Below are 18,281 nucleotides of genomic sequence, written 5' to 3'. Positions count from 1 at the left end.
TATCGTACCATCACAGTTTGGCGACGTACTGAATGTTGGTGCCAAGAAATCGTGTTTTTCGGAAACGTATGAACCGATACAAAATGAGTCATCTAAAGTCAGGTCATTTTTTGTGTTCTCGATTGCGAATGTTGGTGCCGGGAAACTTACATTACGGGAACATATCAACGAGGTTCTGCTGTACATACTTATTGTCTGAAAAAAAGAGCAGCCAGTGTCACCTAAAGGCATGAATGTCTATGCCTAATATCATGCATTTAAATACAAGGAAAAAGAAATAAAAAATTTGGTCAAATTTGCTGCAGGTATAGGCTGGCAGTGTTTGGAACTGACAGGGTCGGCCTTCTTCAGCAGACCCCTCGCCCTCCTCATCTCCCCCCCCTTCTCGACTTCTTCCACATGAGAGTTAGCAACCCTGGCTGTACTACCTACAAAGAAGTGCTGGCCTTACACACGTAATTACGGGATGACCTCCGAGATAGGCAGCATAACGGAATGTTATGCCGCAAGATTTCGAAGCCATTCCAATACAACGGCATGGCGTGAGTGGAGCCTGGAAGGTATTGCTCATGTGGGCAAGGTGACACACAGCACTGTCGAATCACAAAGAGGAAGGGGCCAGTCGCAAGGGTAGGGCAATCACCACACAATTTCAACCATGCAAGACACTTTCAATGAGGATAACGTCTTCCAGTCAAAGCATTTCCAAAAATGTTTCGTTGGAGAAGAATCTTGACCAGATGCCTTTTAGCACCTGACACAGTCCATACTTTCCATGAAACATGTTGCATGGCGCCCCCCTAAAGCAAAGCCAAGCCCTTGTAAAATCTGGAAACAAGACTTGCAAATTGATCCCTTGATCTATCTTCAGCCATTATCAATCAGGCTTTCAAGGCATCATCACCCGCAGACATCACACCAGAACAATCAACAAATAGAACATCATGCCAGCTGATATCTTTCACATCGACATACCAAAATGCCAGCTGATATCTTTCAATTCAACATACCAACTGCCATTTACAATTTGTACCTGTAACAAACATGTCCTTTTGTTGTGAGCATGTGACAACGCTTTGTACATAAAGATTTCCAAACACTGTGTGCACTACAATTTTCCACATAGAGTCACCGTCCAATTTTTCAGATACCCTAGGGACCACGAAAACGCATGAAAAATTCGGTGGTCTAAAAAAGTTACCGCGTACGTTTTACTACCCTCCAGGGCTAAGATCGCCACAGCCACCTCCGAGATAGCATTGAAGGCCTGGCAGTAGACATTTTAGATGTCCCAGCGCTCATACTGTGACAGGAGATACCAATGCGTGGGTATATACATAAAGAGCAGATACTCTGTCCCATGACAGTGGCCCCTTTCCACACTTGGTGTGCTTCACCGCAATACACTGCATATGCTTGACTGCGTAACATTACTGTATTGATGCAAAGCTGACTTTTGGAACTGGGCATTATCCCGTTTTAGACCTTCGTCGTGCTTTCCACACTTAAAAGCTATCAGCAAGGATGGTAAAGGCGGAGTTAGTGCTGCTGATAATGGCGATGAATCTTTCCAATGAGAAACACAGCACAGAGCAACAGGAAGGTCGGTAGCAAACATTGAACAAGCTAGGCCTAACGACAACACAAAAGGACTACTATGGCTGCCAGTAGATCAGTGTGCAATAGCGTCGGTTTGATGCTGCGAGATAATCAAAATGGCAGCAGTGTTGGCTTTGATTAATGCCGCTTCGGACCTGTGGTCATGGCAGACGGTCGAGAAATCTGACAGCGAAAGGTTATCTTCGAAATTTTAGCTGTCTTTATACAATGGCTCTTTGGGATACGTGGCGATGCCACGAAGGCGTACAAAATATCATGCATGTTTGAAAATTTGGTTGACTCTATTTATTATTTCTATTACTTTTTTTATTTAACAATGGTTCAGACTCAAAATTTCGGACGCTGCATGTTCATGAAATTATTTTTTTTATTTGTTCCCATGGTCCTGATTCTACCATTATCCCCTCCTGCTTGGAACTTTCTTTTGGTCTGCAGTATTATGTGACTAAATAAAGTATCAATAAATAAAGGCAGACGCAAAACATGGAGCCACCCACCTTTGCACGTTCTGCTCGCCATTGGGGATCTTGCGCAGTTTGCGCCGCTTGAGGATCTTGACAGCTCGCCGGCAGAGTGTCTCCGAGTCGAGCACCTCCTTGACCTTGCCGTACGAGCCCTCCCCCAGCACATCCCCCATCAGGTAGCGGCCCACCATCTTGGGGCGCTTCTTCTTCGCCTTGTATATGATGTCCTGCAATACACAGGAAGCGCACCCACGTTCTTAAAACCTGGTCAGGTACCCCACGATGCACAGAGCACACTGTTCCCCACTGAATGAACACAGATCGCGGAGGACAGGGAACATGTTCATTGCAGACACATAACATCAATTTAGGCTGGTGAGTAACTTAAGAATTCATTATTATTTCTTTGGCAGCAAAAAGTTATTAGGTGAGAAAATTACTGCCGAAATGTTTTTCTTGTGTTTCATGCCCTAACTGTTGTGGGTTTCATGGTGTTTTCAATTGTCTGGGCCCTTTCCTGCAATAGAAGTCACCGAAAACTGCTGGCCTGACTTGATTTATTTATCTACACGTGGCATGACAGATTCTGTAATGGACGGCTCTGAATTACTGTATTTATTCGAATAACGGGCTAAATATTTTCTAAAAAGCTTTGGCATCGAAGTCAATCCCCGCCTTATAGAGGCTGGTGGACTCAGTTCAATATGATGTCGGCAGCGCCACATTTACAGCAATCCAGATTTTAGATGGCAGTGCAAGTTGTGGCAAGTAATAAAACTTGGCATGCGAGGCAGTACCGTATTTTTTATCAGATAACCCGCATCAAGAATTTTTAAAATTTCACAGCTAAAGCAGGGTGCGGGATATATGCGAATTTCACCTTCAGGTGTGGTTTCATGGCAGGGCAAGCCACAATGCTATAACACCCCACCATAAAGCGAAATTCACACATAACCCGCACTGAATCCCCGCTGAGTCTAAACAGTTCATCTGCTACTCCATATCACTTTACAATTAGTGTGCCAACTTAACTGCTTGTTCTCGGGTATCCTAACTGCACGCTTATGTTATAATCGTGACCACCTTACAATTAAATAAATACGGTACTTGTGATCATTGCAGCTTCTTTAGCACAGAGTGCAGTCTGAAATATTAGTAAGCAAATTTATGTACATATGTGTCCCTGCCCAACCAAAAGTTAGTCTGCCATACATGAAAATCAAACATGCAACCTCATGCCTCTTTCCAATGCCATGCCCGCATGAACTTGTGGCCTAGACAGTACACAGCTAGTCTAGTAACAGATAGGCCTAGGATTCCATTCATCGCTTCGATTTATGAGTGCTGGCCTTTCTTTTCTTTCTTTCTTTTTTTTTGCCTAGCCTCGTTACCAACGAACCAAACAACAGTGCAGCTCAGTGATACTCAGTGAGGAACTACGACAAGCAGATGCTGCCCACAAGCAACATATAAAAGATTGCAGAAGAATAAATTAAAGCATTGATTCGGTCTCTCACAGAGCCCTTAGATAAAACAGAATCTTTACACTTCTTACACCTTCTAAATGGTCCTCTCACCAGGTTTGGGTAATACAAACGGGTGAGCATGGCATGCAGGTCATGTGCTAGCAACTGTGCCTGCAATGTAGTATCACATCGATATAGTCTTCATTTGCTGCTGTATTGTTCATTGGGGCCTTTGAGGTTCACACAGATGTGACCACTCTCAGAGACCGCATGGCACACAAACAGCACCACACAAATTTCAAAACACCAGGCTGTAAACAGCGCATTGCCACAGAGGCATGAATATTATTCACAGTGGTTGTGATCGTGATTTATATTTTGTCATACCGCGAGAGTAACATTGACGACGTGGCCTGACAATGACACAAGAACGACAAATTGACGATGATGATGTAATCAATCATTGCGTGACTTCTGTTTAGGAGAACACGGTGGAGGAATGCAACACATAAGCAATGGTCAAGGCACCAAGACTGCATCTCGAGGCCGCAAGTATGCTGCGAGGTGGGCAGCTTACATCCTTATTACATTGCCTCACATTTCACTTGCTTTTATCTCCATTAACACTAAATACCTTTAGAGGGCAACTCCGGCATTTTTAACCCTGTTAGGATATTGTCATTTTCAAATGGCATTGACAGTCCTGTCACCTGTCATCATCATCATCATCATCAGCCTGGTTACGCCCACTGCAGGGCAAAAGCCTCTCCCATACTTCTCCAACTGCCCCGGTCATGTACTAATTGTGGCCATGTTGACCCTCCAAACTTCCTAATCTCATCTGCCCACCTAACTTTCTGTCGCCCCCTGCTACACTTCCCTTCCCTCGGAATCCAGTCCGTAACCCTGAATGACCATCGGTTATCTTCCCTCCTCATTACATGTCCTGCCCATGCCCATTTCTTTTTCTTGATTTCAACTAAGATGTCATTAACGCGCATTTGTTCCCTCACCCAATCTGCTCTTTTCTTATCCCTTAATGTTACACCTATCATTCTTCTTTCCATAGCTCGTTGCATCGTCCTCAATTTAAGTAGAACCCTTTTCGTAAGCCTCCAGGTTTCTGCCCCGTACGTGAGTACTGGTAAGACACAGCTGTTATAAACTTTTCTCTTGAGGGATAATGGCAACCTGCTGTTCATGATCTCAGAATGCCTGCCAAACGCACCCCAGCCCATTCTTATTCTTCTGGTTATTTCACTCTCATGATCCGGATCAGCAGTCACTACCTGTCCTAAGTAGATGTATTCCCTTACCACTTCCAGTGCCTCGCTACCTATCGTAAACTGCTGTTCCCTTCCGAGACTGTTAAACATTACTTTAGTTTTTTGCAGATTAATTTTTAGTCCCACCCTTCTGCTCTGCCTCTCCAGGTCAGTGAGCATGCATTGCAGTTGGTCCCCTGAGTTACTAAGCAAGGCAATATCATCAGCGAAGCACAAGTTACTAAGGTATTCTCCATTTACTCTTATCCCCAATTCTTCCCAATCCAGGTCTCTGAATACCTCCTGTAAACACGCTGTGAATAGCATTGGAGAGATCGTATCTCCCTGCCTGACGCCTTTCTTTATAGGGATATTGTTGCTTTCTTTATGGAGGACTACAGTGGCTGTGGAGCCGCTATAGATATATTTCAGTATTTTTACGTACGGCTCGTCTACACCCTGATTCCGCAGTGCCTCCATGACTGCTGAGGTTTCGACTGAATCAATCACAGTACACGTGGCGCCAACACAAAAGAAGTGAAGCTGACGACGCCTCCTGACAACACAGGGAGCTCTTACAGATCTTCCGAACTACTAGACCACGGTGATTTCAGCGACGATTTCAGCGAAAGCGGCATTGTAGACTCTGACATCACAAACACAGGGTGGCTAGAAAAAAGTAACAGGCCGGGAACATGCAACCAATCTATAAAATTTATTTTCAGGAAAACTAAATTACTTGCAGCCATATTATTTGGCATAGACGATCAGAGTGCAAAACAGAACGTATATTCAAAATTTTATTAAGATCAGTAGACATTGAAAAATTGCCATAGTTGCACATGTTCTCTTGCGATAGAGTGCTGCTCTAACGGCATTTTACAAATTCTAATCTAAAGCCAAAATTTTTTATCCAGCCAGGTTAGGGGTCTTAAGGTAACATAGGATGTGGGTGTGGAAACTTTAGCTACATCCTAATAAATAAAGTATGGTAACCATCTACTTTATATTGGTAGTAAAAACAACAGAAACTAGAAAAGGAAGCGAAGTGCCACTTGACTAGCAATTGAATGAAAAATACACAGTTTTGCCTGAAAGGCAAAAGATCAATTGCAACACATTTTTAGACAGCTATATGAAGTAAGGATAGTAGTCTTATCGGCCAGAGAAACTTGTGTAAACATTTGCTTACTAAATAAATTAAAGAGCATGGTGTCACGAGTGCACAGGCAAACATTAACATATCTCACATGATGACTGTGGACACTCTGTCAAAATGCTGGCATGTGGAAGAGTGGCAACAGCAGCAAGCGAATTGCTCTTCATGCTGCCTCTTGTTGCAACATGAAGTAGCAAGAACACAGTGCACACAAAGCTATCAGGCCTTGGCGCACCTAAACTCTGTACCAACCACACGCCACTTTCAAAATAGAGCCCACGCAACCACACTCAGCTTCACTATATGCAGCCACAGTAGAACGTCTATATAATTGTTATAGCTACCGGGAGGCGTGACAGTGTGATTCCGGACAACAGGGATCCCCTTGCCTCGTACAACGAACCCACAAAGTACTCTTACCTGGGGAGGCGGAAGTATCCGCCGCTGCACAGTAAACTCAAGAGGCCTCAGGCATTGACACTCAGACTCTTGCAAGTCCGGGCATACCGTAGCCCCGCACTCTTACACCGGATCTATCCGGAAATTCAAACGTCAAACACTTGCACGCTTTGCTCAGACTTTGGAAACTTGGAACATATGCTTTGGCGGTACCCCATGTTACAGGACAATGAAGACGTTACATTGTCCAAGTGGGAGGCTGCCCTACTCAGTCCCAATCTTGAAGCCCCACTATGGGCGCTCCAACGGGCCCGCGATGTGGCAGAGAGGCTAGGCCTATCTGTCCTGTCGTGGGAGCGGCCCACTATGTGCTAGTGCATGTTCCGATGGATCTCAATAAAGTTTTCCATTCCATAGCATTCAAAAGAGAGCAAATGTAATACGTTGAGCTGAGCCAGTTGGTATGCATTCATTTCTCTAATGTGTACAAATGAGGACAGAGAGAAGACGCACAATAAACAATAGAAAGGCTCGTATTGTTATTTGTTTGCCTTCTCTGCATCGTTGTCTGTTCACACCAAGTTAGGGAAATTAAAGCAAATGTATGAAAATTATATGCAAGTTGAGATTAAAGGAAGCAGTGAGTTGCACCAGCCCTGTAATGCTTCCAGCAGATAACTGGTCGTCTGTTAGATTAACAGGGTGGGCACCAAGAAAAGGAACATGTGGTCTAGGAATGCAGAGGATTATATGGAGTGCTGAGATTAGAAAAATAGGCAGGCATATGACAAGGCCACGTGATGCATGACAGGAAAAGCAGGCTGGTGATGAGAATGAGTATGTCTCCAGCACTTTCAAAAGGTGTAACATGCCCACCTGCGAGTTGACACGGTAGAAGACCAGCGGACCTTCGTCGTCGTTAAGCCATCGCTCCAGCGGCTGCCCCTCGTCACCCAGTTCCCCATAGAAGGCGTCTGGAGCCAGGTCCTCTTCGGGAATGTGTTCCTCCAACTCCTCCATGCCTGCACAACAGTGACACTCATTTATTCATTTGTCTTCCTTATTTATTTCTTTTTCGGGCTACCAAGGCCCACTGGCATTACAATGTGGATAGGCATTAGTAACACTATCAAGAGGAGCATTCCTGAAGGACACAGTGTCGGTGATAGCAGTACCACAGGTGGGAAGCTGGTTCTATCCACCACCAGTTAGGGGGATAAACAAAGTAAAGCAGGCAGTGGTATTACATGCATCAATACAAAGCTTGGAAGAATTCTTACAGAATGAAATAAATAATTGGATGACATTTCATTTAGTTTAGAAGTAAATTCGCACTGTAAGGAAATGAAAGAGAATGCCAGACAATAGGCGTAGGACTCAAGCATAAGTTCCAACAAGAAAAGGCCCACCTTTAAATATTACAGGTTGGCATGACAGACCTTCTGGAAGCATAGGCGCCAACTACAAGGGGGCTGAAGGACTCGAGCCATCGCCCCCCCCCCCCTCAGAGATTAGCAATGGGGTCAGGGGGCACCATGTCTTTTTTTTGTATGGTCTTGGACAAATCAAATGAACTACAGTTGCCTAAATGTTCAGAACACCACAGCCTTAAATTGCCACTGCTACATAGGTTTGCCTCCCACCAACAATGGAGAAGGATGACAACACCAACACTTTTAGATCCATCGGGGATTCGGACTGGCAACAGCAGCTCTCTGAATGTCCAATGTCCTAAGTTTCTGTGCAGAAACAAATGAATGGCCACTTGATAAGTGCATCTGTTTCTTTCATGCACATTCCCTTCTAAGACTTCAAACCCTTCCTGAACACCAAATCAGCTCTTCACTCAAAACTTCAACTATGAACTTACCTTTAAAAGTAAGCCCAGTAAGGACTACATATAATTCTTGCAAATATAAATATAACGTTTATAGCAAAATGAATGGGACTGTGAACTCCATAATAAACTCCACAGCATTAAACCCATCTTGAGCGAATGGCAGAGTGCCAGACACTAAGAATGGTTCTACAAAGTGGTCTTGTGTAATCTGGGAAGCGTTTTTACAATTGCTAGTAGGTACAGCGGGGCGTGGTGTTTCTCACGGTGCTTGACGTTTCTGTGCAGGTGCAAGTAAGAGTGGGTGCAAGAGAGAAAATCTGGGGACCTTTGCTCCTTCAGTCTGCCTACACACTACGGAGGTTTCTTAACGCGTGTTGCATGTTTGTCCCCTAGGCGTGCCAACATAGCGGAGTGTGGTCCAATTTGTTTACGCTCCACCGCTGGCTGCCCCCGTGGTGAGGCAGTGGGCACACACACCCCATTTGGTGATCACTGTGTCTGGAGGGGCAAGGTTCTGAATGGTGTTGTATAAGTCACGAGTCGCTTTTTTAGTCGCGACGATAAATTGCATTTTTTACAAGCACTGCTCCAGGAGGGCACATGTAACTGGCAAACGGAGGCCTCAAGAGAGCATTCGAGGTTATATTAAAGCAGGCAGCGCAGGATCTCCAGGGCACCCAAGCGGTAGCGGGGCATGAAAACTGAAGCAAGGCGGCCCGTGGGTTGGGGCCGCGGAGGCCAAAGCATGCCAGGAGGCGTCCGCATAAAAAAATGGCTGTCCGCAATAGCAGACAGCCGATGTTATACTCCCCTGGCACACGCAGGCCTCAGCGAGCCCCAACTCACGGGCCAGTCCGAATTCTAGCTTTGATGTCCCCGTTGCCACTTTGGTGTCCTGGAGGTGCTGCCAATAATGCAAGATAATGACACATTGTTTAAATTGGTAAGAAACACGATTGAATAAATATATTTACGTCCAGCCACCAACTTGCGACGCTAAACCGCACCCCACGACTTCTGCCGGCACACCTAGGGACAAACGCATACAACACGCACTAAGAAACTCCTCCGTAGTGCCTAGGCAGAGTCGTAAATTCTAGGAGCAAAAGTCCCCAGATTTCCACTCTCGCACCCGCTCTTACTCGCGCATGCGTGCAAACGTCCGTCGTCTCCACAAGTGCCACAAATGCCGGGAACTGGCCACACACACTTAACCCACAGCCATCTCTTAAGAAAGGGGGACCCACTGGTCTGTGAAGTGTGCTCGGACTGCTTATCATCGATACATTCCAGTGGAGTTCTTCTCACGGTCTCTACGGGAAGCCGTCATTCTTCCCCTGGGTGTTTAGTCAGCTTTGGCAGCTAGAAGCGTACGGTGAGGGGCTAGTTGGTATGACATTATGAGAACAAAGAAAAACTGCGCTAAAAAGGATAAAGGATGTCCTTCTTAGCGCAGTTTTTCTTTGTTCTCATAATTTGGCAGCTAAGTGGAAAGCTTTTGTTACTTCTGTGTGTGTGCTACAGTAGTGTTTTTGAAGTGTTTTATAAACCAAGTTATTTTGCTTCTCTGTGTGTTGTTCATCCATCGTCTGCAAGACCGCCTGCGACACATCCACCACCAAATCAGTGTGTGCCTCATGGTAGGTACCAAAGTGAAGAAAGAAGAACCTTCAACTTTATCTATCTGTCCTTTATACGTACGGACTGCAACATTGTTAGCACGGACAAATGACTGGCGTGTTTTTTTGTGTTTTTACAGCGAAGCTGTTTATCTCTAACCCCCGCCTGAATGAGCTACATGTACGCTCTCGCAGAAAGGGCATCTCAGTTGGCAAATGTACATGTAGTGGACAAAAACGTGTTGCGGCAAAGCCAACTTTATTGTGAATGCACTGCAGAAAATGGCTGCAAGTCGTTTTATCAAAAATATGCAAAAGAATTATATGACAATTGGCCGCTAAGACGACTATCATTACACCAAGTTTCATTTACTTTTCATAATTGGGTAGTCCACAGTAAAGTTGTATAATTCTCGTCTGCTGTCAATAGATGGGCTTCTGTGGGAGGAAAACAGACAGCCCCATGTTTTTTTGCTAGGATAAAACTCTAGTCCGTCCGAGTTTCATTAAGCTAATTAACCAAGAAGTATGCTCAATTGCTAATTACAAACGTGTTCTGTTTCATGGACTCGTTTGGCTTTGCTACCCAACGATGTTCACACCATGGTTTGGGAGTGAATGTGGGAGCATGACAGCTTCGCTGGCATTCCACCTTCACAGAGTGGACTGGCTCCCAATTTTTTATCTTAACCTTGGAACATGATTTTGGCACTCCATTCTTTGGTGGTCTTACCACCCTGGTATCCTATTTCAGGAAACCGTGAAAAACAATGTACAGACATCTCATCAAGAAGAACAGAACAAGAGGATGACGCAAGGAGGACGATGCAAACCACCTGACATGGGACCTTCAACGTCTGCTTCTGAACCTACTGAGGTTAGCCTTAGTAGCAAAAGCTCGACAATTGCCACTGCATAACCACTGCCTTTGCACACTTGCAAATAGTTGGGGAGGATCAAGTCCGCAACATTAAAGCACAACAAAGATGACATTACGAACCAGCTTGGAAACATGCCTACAAATGGCTTCTGTATGACGTGTCAGTGGTCAGGGCATTTTGTGAGACCTGTGGCGCTGCTTGTGAGATGAACATTTTTCTTCCAAGTACTTCAAGTTCCAGGGATAAGGACTCTTGCTTGACACTCCTGCAAAAATGGGTTCTCTAACTGGAAGAAAATAAGATTTAAAAGTCATGAGGCCTCGAATCTGCACCGTGTGGCCACGAGCAGAACCACAGCTGTGAAAAGGGGGTTAATGTGGCAACTGCTTGTGTAATTGAGAAACGAAAAGAAATGGAAAATGCAAGGAAAGAACTGATAGCGACATTATCCTCATTGCAGTACATAGCATGCCAGGGATTGGCAGTAAGTGGTCATGATGATGCAGAAAGTAATCTAAGACAGCTTCTGGAACTTCGTGTCAATTACATTCAGAACTGCAATCACGGCTTTCTTGAACCAAGTATAGGTGGCTCCTCACGACATTTTAAACGAAATGTCGAAAATATTGGCTTATGCTGTTTTCCGGTCACTCCCAAATGAGTTTCATGAAGTGGAGCACCATGCTGTGATCATGGATGAGATGGCGGACATATATGCCAAGGAGCAAGCATCGATCTGCTTTCATATTTTCTATATGAACTTCGAAACACATGAGCTGTTCTGTGGATTTTATAATGCTACGGACACCAGAGCGGTCAGTCTTCTTGCCCTTCTAAAGGGCGTCCTCTTCTGTTTTGATCTTAGCATTGACAATTGCCATGGTCAATTCTATGATGGTGCTACAGGTATGAGAGGGCAGCACGGTGGGCTGCAAGCCCTCATAGAACAAGAGGAGCCACAAGCACTGTGTGTACACTGTCATGCGCACATGCTTAACATGGTGTTGCAGGACATGAGTCAGAAAGTGGAAATGTGTCAATTTCTTGGGCATGATATCAGAAGTTATAAACCTTGCTATGTGCTCCCCAAAGAGCGTAGATATGTTCCAGGCATTTTAGAAAGAAGATGAGAGCGTAACCTTGCAGAAGTTTTGTCACACGAGAGGGATGCTAAGGGCTACTTCTTTGAAGTCAACAGACCAGAACTATAGCAACCTGATCTCATTTCTTCATGCCATAGCATCCCAAGAACAAAACGGCACCAGAGCCAAAGCCAGTAGATTTTTGAATGCGCTGTCGAAGTTCGACCTCTACTTCATCCTCGGGCTCCTGACATTCGTGTTTTTGCCATTAGAAACAGTAAGTACTGCATTGCAGAAAGCAGCACTGAGCACTGACATTTGATCAAGCAGAAAAAATGGTCACCGTCATGGGAGAGTCTTAGTGCACTTAGGAAGGATTTTGCCGATTTTGGAACGAACCACATGCAGAGGTGCGTGAATCGGAACTCAATGTTAAAGAGAAAGAAGCTCCTGCACCAAAGCAAAGGAAGACTCAACGACGGTATGATTTGGATCTGCACTTCGCGCATTTCCTTCGGCCGAGGACATGTACTGCCAGCGGCTCTACGGGGTATTGGACACACTAGATTCCTCGCCTAATGACAGGTATCCACCACAAATGTGGCAGTACATGACACACATTGAGCAGTTTTTGACTGGGAATGGTGACAGCATGTACCTGTACAAGCTCTATAGGCAATCTCTTGAGCCTGAACAGCAATGTTCACCGTAGTATGCTCATAGATATAGCAAGGCAGTGCAATACACCCTTGAAAACGCTTCAGGATATTCTAGAGATGCTTCCAGGCAATAAATGTGATCAGTTGCGAGATCTTTTGCCCGAGGTGGCTCAGCTTGTCAAAACTGTTTGGACTATGCCACTCACTTCATGCGCATCTGACAGATAGTTTTCATGCCTGCATCGTGTAAAAATGTACCTGAGATCAACAAATGGGACAAGCGCCGTTAAATCACATAGAAGGTCTCCATGGGTACAAAGAGCTAGCCCGCAAAATAAATCTCAGTGACATTGCGCATGAATTTATTCAGAAATCAAATATGCGTAGACACACATTCTCGATTGTACAGTAGCCAGTGTATAAAATGACAGTGTGCTTCATCACAGTGTAATGACCCAGCTTTATTCACGCTGTCACAGCCCCTGACCTTAATTTATCCCCATCCATAAAATCTGCATTTTGCCACTTCGTTATTACAAGCTCTGCCTTTTGAGTATTGTTGTCTTTTTGTTTTGTATCGAGTTTAGTAGTTCGTTTGCATTTTTGAAAGACTAAGAGTTGAAGATCTGTCATTAGATTTTATACTGTTAGCCTACTGTGGCAATGTTTGTACTGTAAAGTATTCAAAGATTTTAAGATCTCTCTTTAATTTTTGAATTGTTAGCTTATCGAAATGTTTGTATTGTCCTGTGGTTATTGGTGGTATTGTAATGATTTTGTAATATTAATTGCCAGCTTCCGGAGGAAATGTTCATGTTGCCCAATCTTTTCTCCCACTTTTATTAAGGGCGTTATGAATGTCTACCAAGAGTTTACATGTTTTTCAGTTTCTTTTTTCATTTATCTATTTAGTATCTTAAGAACCATGCGGTCATTCTCTTTTGCATATTCGCCTGACTTTAGAAATAAAGGAAACTGATGTCTACATATATTGCCTCTCTGCCTGTGCACCCCTTGCCAAGGAACATGTGCGGGGGGAGGGAGACCGGGGGACAAATGAAAAAAAAAAAAAAGAGGGCACAAATTGGGCGCCAGTCCTCCCGCCAGGTTGAAAACTCGGCATCTATGTCTGGAACAGACCCAAACAAGGACAATATCAATTTACATAACCCTTCTATATTACCAGACAGAACATTTGTGTTCATATGATAATTTAGGCGAACCAAGATCATCCTTAAGAGGAAGCTTTAGCTCGGGTGCTCCCATTTAAATACATGTAAAAGGAGAATTCGTTTTTCTCGGCAACCACTGCACCAAATTTGCCAAGGTTTGTTGTATTTAAAAGAAAAACTTAAAATCTAGTGACTGTTGATTTCGAAATTTTGATTTAGGTCGTCAATTTTTTATTAAAAATGTTCAAAAATTGAAACTTTTCAGTAAACGAAACTATCAAGTTTAAAACTCTATAACTCAGCAATGAAAAATTGTGACACAATTCTGTTCATTGCATCTAATAGTACATCTAAAGCGGACAAAATTGATACATTACACATGAATCTAAAGAATTTAGTATCATGGAAATACAGCTTTTGCAGAAACCTTGTAAACAATGTAAGAAATTCACGTAAGATATAGAATGACATATTTAATTTGTCCACTTTAAATGATCTAATAGATGCCGTTTACAGAACCGCAATATCTGTTTTTGATGTGGAGCTATTAATTTGTAAACTTCCTGCTTATATTTTTTTCAAAGTTGCGAATTGTTGAAAAATCTTTTATTGAAATTCTGCTTCCAACAGTCACTAGAATTAAACTTTCTCTCTCGAATACAATAAATTTCATTAAAATCGGTCCAGGGGTTATCTCAGAAAAACGGTTTTGCATTTTACATGTATTTGCATAGGCCGCATCAGAGTTGGGCCCGAGCTAAATCTTCCTCTTAAGTGAGGAAATGGTAGTGGTGCAGTAATGATAAAGAAGTATTGAAACTAGACTGGAAACAAATAGTTAAAGGTGCTCAATAGACATGAGTCATTTCCACTTCCACAAATGAAGAAGCAGCTTTTCAAGCTGAAAGCCCTCGAATCCTGGCAGACAAGACAAGGTCAGGCTGCCTGGCCAGAAAGATTGCATAAGCCAACAATAACTTATTCTCTGACATTTTCTCGCTTTTTGTTTGAGATCTAATTTTCATATAAAATGTATGCACTTGAACACAAGCACAGCTTTGGATAAAACTGCTGCAGGTTCACGTTTATTTTGGCAGGAATTATAGAAAAATTGGCGCGCAGATGTGCTCAAGGCATGGCATGACTTTGTCGCATGCTAGTGGAATCTTGGGATACTTATATGGCCTCTTCATCACAACTTTCCATGCAAATGAGTCATTTCTTGGCACAACGAAAACACTAAAAGTTTTCTGGAAGGATGATTTACCATTTCAGATTTGTTTGACATTTTCTTTTACCATGCGCACAACCATGCTACATTTTGGAGCAGTAATCTGTTCTTTAGCAGAACTGTGTTTTCTAGCAGCTTGGTAAAGCTTAATGAATCTCAAATACGAGCAAAATAAGAACAGCAAAGAAAATAAAGCTGGCTAATCGAAACTGTGGAATAGTGTCAAGCAGCTCCGATGGTAAAATAATTTTTTAGCTTGAAGCACAGCACAAAATATTTTAATATCTTCACAACTTGTGCAACCAGTGTAGTAGATTCACAAGGTGAAACACCACCGAAAGTATTCACTGTCCTTTCCTATTTGTTTGAGTCCACCCATTGGATGATGGCTTCAAGATATCTTCCGAATAAGTAATAAGCTGCAAACCTCCCGAGATCCCTTTCCTTCAAAGATAAAAACAAATTCAACAAGGCAGAACTGGTAGTTGAACTTAAAGAATTTGCCAATTACTGCACTATTTTACACGTTTGCTAGTATTGCAGAACAATAACTGCCACTTAAAAAGGAAATGCGTGAACCACTTTCTCTTTAGTTTAACAGCACTGATGCTGGGAACACAGAAAGCCATTCTTGTCTAGATGTGATTGCACCTTTATACTAATGAGTCCAGAGCAGCAGTTAGCACAAAACAACTGGGCTGCACATATGTGTTCCTCTATTAATGAAAACATAACTATGCAACCAAAAATAAGAAATAGTGTGTAAAGCGACAAAAAGATAGGAAAAATAGATCGAATTTTGCAGTGTGAATAACATGCAACATAGCAAAAGAGAAAAAAAGGGAACTCATTACAATTAAAACATACATTAAATCATAATTGCAACCGTTCACTTGACCCAAAATAATGAAAGCCAAGATAAGGGGTAAAAGTAAAATCTCTACTTTTAATAACTGAAGACAATCATTGCTGGAACAATCTGCACGCTTTAACCTTCAATCTGCAGCCCCAGGCCGAGTTCATGCACCATCTAGCCTGCAGTCTGTATGGACCTCTTGCTATTCACAAGCAGAGGCACCACAAGGCTTGCAATCTTGCAAAAGGGCGGACACACGGGTGAGATGAAGTGGATTCACAGTTGGTTTCAGTAGCGCGACAAGACAAGTGCAAAGAAGTGTTGAACGGACCAAGCACAAGTTGCTCGTGCTGCCATCGCAAGCAAAAATCAAGATACGACCATGCTTGTGCAGCAGAAAATAAACAAGACATGATAAAGAAAAACTGCAATGTGTATCGTGGCCTAAGCCTGGAACATTGTGGAAGCATTCTGTTCAAAATTCTGGCGTTATCTTGTGCCATAATCCTGATCTGCTTATGAGGCAGGCAATAGTGGGGGACTCCGGATTAATTTCGACCACCTAGGGGTTCCTTAACGTGCGCTCAATGCATGGTACACAGGCATTTGTTCATTGCGCCCCCATCAAAATGCGGGCACCATGGCCGGGATTCGATCCCACAACCATGTTATTAGTGGCACAGTGCCCTAGCCACTAAGCCACCACGGCGGGTCTGGGCGTTGTGTTCAAGACGCCCACGAAGGAGGGTCATAATGGCGGAAGAGGCAGCCTGCCGGACTAAGGGCCTGGGCTTCTCCTGCTCATGCCTGGTGCTCACGAGGCTCTGTATCCTAAGCTGGTGCATGTCTGGGCATCCAGTCAGGCACCGTATACAACCTCTGTGTTCACGTCATACGTTTGTGGGTAAATCCCAAGCACCTCCTCAGAACATGTCATTCTGCTACACTTCTACAGTTGAAGTCCTTCATCAGTTAACGTCTTGCGTCACTGTTCCTGGAACCTCATCACAATTTACACAGCGCCTTGGTGATGCGTGAACCTCGGTATTTTCTTTAGCGTAGTTCTCGGATTCACTTCTTGGCAGTGTTCGTTGCAGATTTGTGTATGAGGTGTGTATTTCAGAATTGATAAAACGAGTTTGTGCAGGTGTGTGCACGAGAGAAAATGCATGCTTCATCTTTACTTCCTATGCCTGTTCACATTTATTTGCTGTTAACCATTAATGATGGCACGTATAAACATCTGATAGAAATGTTTACTGTCTTGCCAAATTTGCAAAAAAACAGAGAATAAGCCATTCAACAAAAATAAAAAACGTTTTGATAAAAATTTTTTTAGCAATGGGAAGGAAACAACAGGCAGAAAACTGGAAGTGGGCTTCACCCCAAGCTGCCTATGGCTTCGTTTGGAATTCCTACAGACAGCCCTCGTCTTATGTGAATCATAGGCATAAATTTCATTTGCTTTACATCAGGTGCGTCATACCATTGCAGATCTTGCATCGGTATGTCTCTTCTGACCATGCTTTCAAAAGAATGAGTCATGTGCTAAACATCTTTGTCCTGTGTTCCTGCTCTAAACCAACAAATGATGCTTGCTGCTTGTCAGTGAGTATTGGCCAAAGACATTTAGCAAGAAATTTCATAATTAACGCCAAAACAAGCTAGAAAAAGTTATTCTTCTGGAAAATTGCCTGTATGCAACACTCCGCAATAAAGGGTAAAGACCTGCCACAGTAAACACGCTTAAACCATGACGCAGCACATGTCCCGTCAGTTTGCTACTTCCTTGTCCTTGTGTTGCTGCACTGCCAGAACTAGCTTGCAATTTTTAACTCTAAATTGTTTGCTATTGTTATCAGACCAGAAAGATAATGTTGGCAAGAACAGTATTGCAAGAACTGTCAAAATTGGGATAAGCTGGGCCGAAAATCATCCAAGGTTTATAATTTATTTTGGACTAAAATAAGCAAGAAAAAATATGCACATACATGCAACATACAAGGCGTGTTTAATTCAGTGCATGATGATGACAAATCATTAATTCAGAAAGGATTGCGCTGTTCATGTGGTAAAGGAAAGGGGGGCAGGTACTTAATTCAAGAGAGAACTTGCCTTTAGTTTTATGCAGTAGCCATGATGCCTTGGCATATGCCAAATGAAAATGACATGCCACATAAAAAATAATAATTCTGGAGCTTTATGTGCCAAAACCATGATGTGATTATGAGGCAGCATGAAGTGGGGGGCTCCACATTAATTTTCACTGCCAGTGGTTCTTTAAAGGGACCCCCAAATGATTTTGATGATTTTGTACAAACGTACAGAGTAGGTCCTTCTGATAATTAATTGACACATTTAAGTGCTCCACTTAAAGCATGCAATTTATCATAAGGTTTCAAAAATGTAGATCGCTGCCGATCGCAGCGTACTCCTCGGATGAATTTTCAGCTGCCCCTACCTATTTGACGTAAATTGCCCTAATGACGTCAGTAGGGCGAGCTATCCGATTGGCTGCCCAGGGCACGTCATCAATAATTTTTCCAACTTTATAGTGAACAAATGTTC

General features: G+C 43.3%; 1 protein-coding gene across 3 annotated transcripts in view; it reads right to left on the bottom strand.

Moving 5' to 3' along the window:
• Lkb1 (Lkb1/serine/threonine kinase 11) overlaps positions 1 to 18,281 on the bottom strand; it is a 53,262-nt gene that overhangs the window by 30,613 nt on the left and 4,368 nt on the right. For 2 of the 3 annotated variants that reach the window (XM_055066319.2, XM_050170998.2), the window contains exons 2-3: positions 7,250 to 7,395; positions 2,118 to 2,311 (exon numbers count right to left, since the gene is read on the bottom strand). In XM_055066319.2, the coding sequence (XP_054922294.1) occupies positions 2,118 to 2,311; positions 7,250 to 7,393 (338 nt within the window). In that variant the 5' untranslated portion in view covers positions 7,394 to 7,395. Of the gene's footprint in view, positions 1 to 2,117; positions 2,312 to 7,249; positions 7,396 to 10,848; positions 11,000 to 18,281 lie in introns of those variants that run through there. The other variant, XM_055066320.1, reaches the window with a different exon arrangement.

Source organism: Dermacentor andersoni, chromosome 6 (genome assembly GCF_023375885.2).
Source record: "Dermacentor andersoni chromosome 6, qqDerAnde1_hic_scaffold, whole genome shotgun sequence".
NCBI lineage: Eukaryota > Metazoa > Arthropoda > Arachnida > Ixodida > Ixodidae > Dermacentor > Dermacentor andersoni.
Note: the sequence above shows the minus strand (reverse complement) of the source record. Positions and strands in the feature narration are given on the sequence as shown.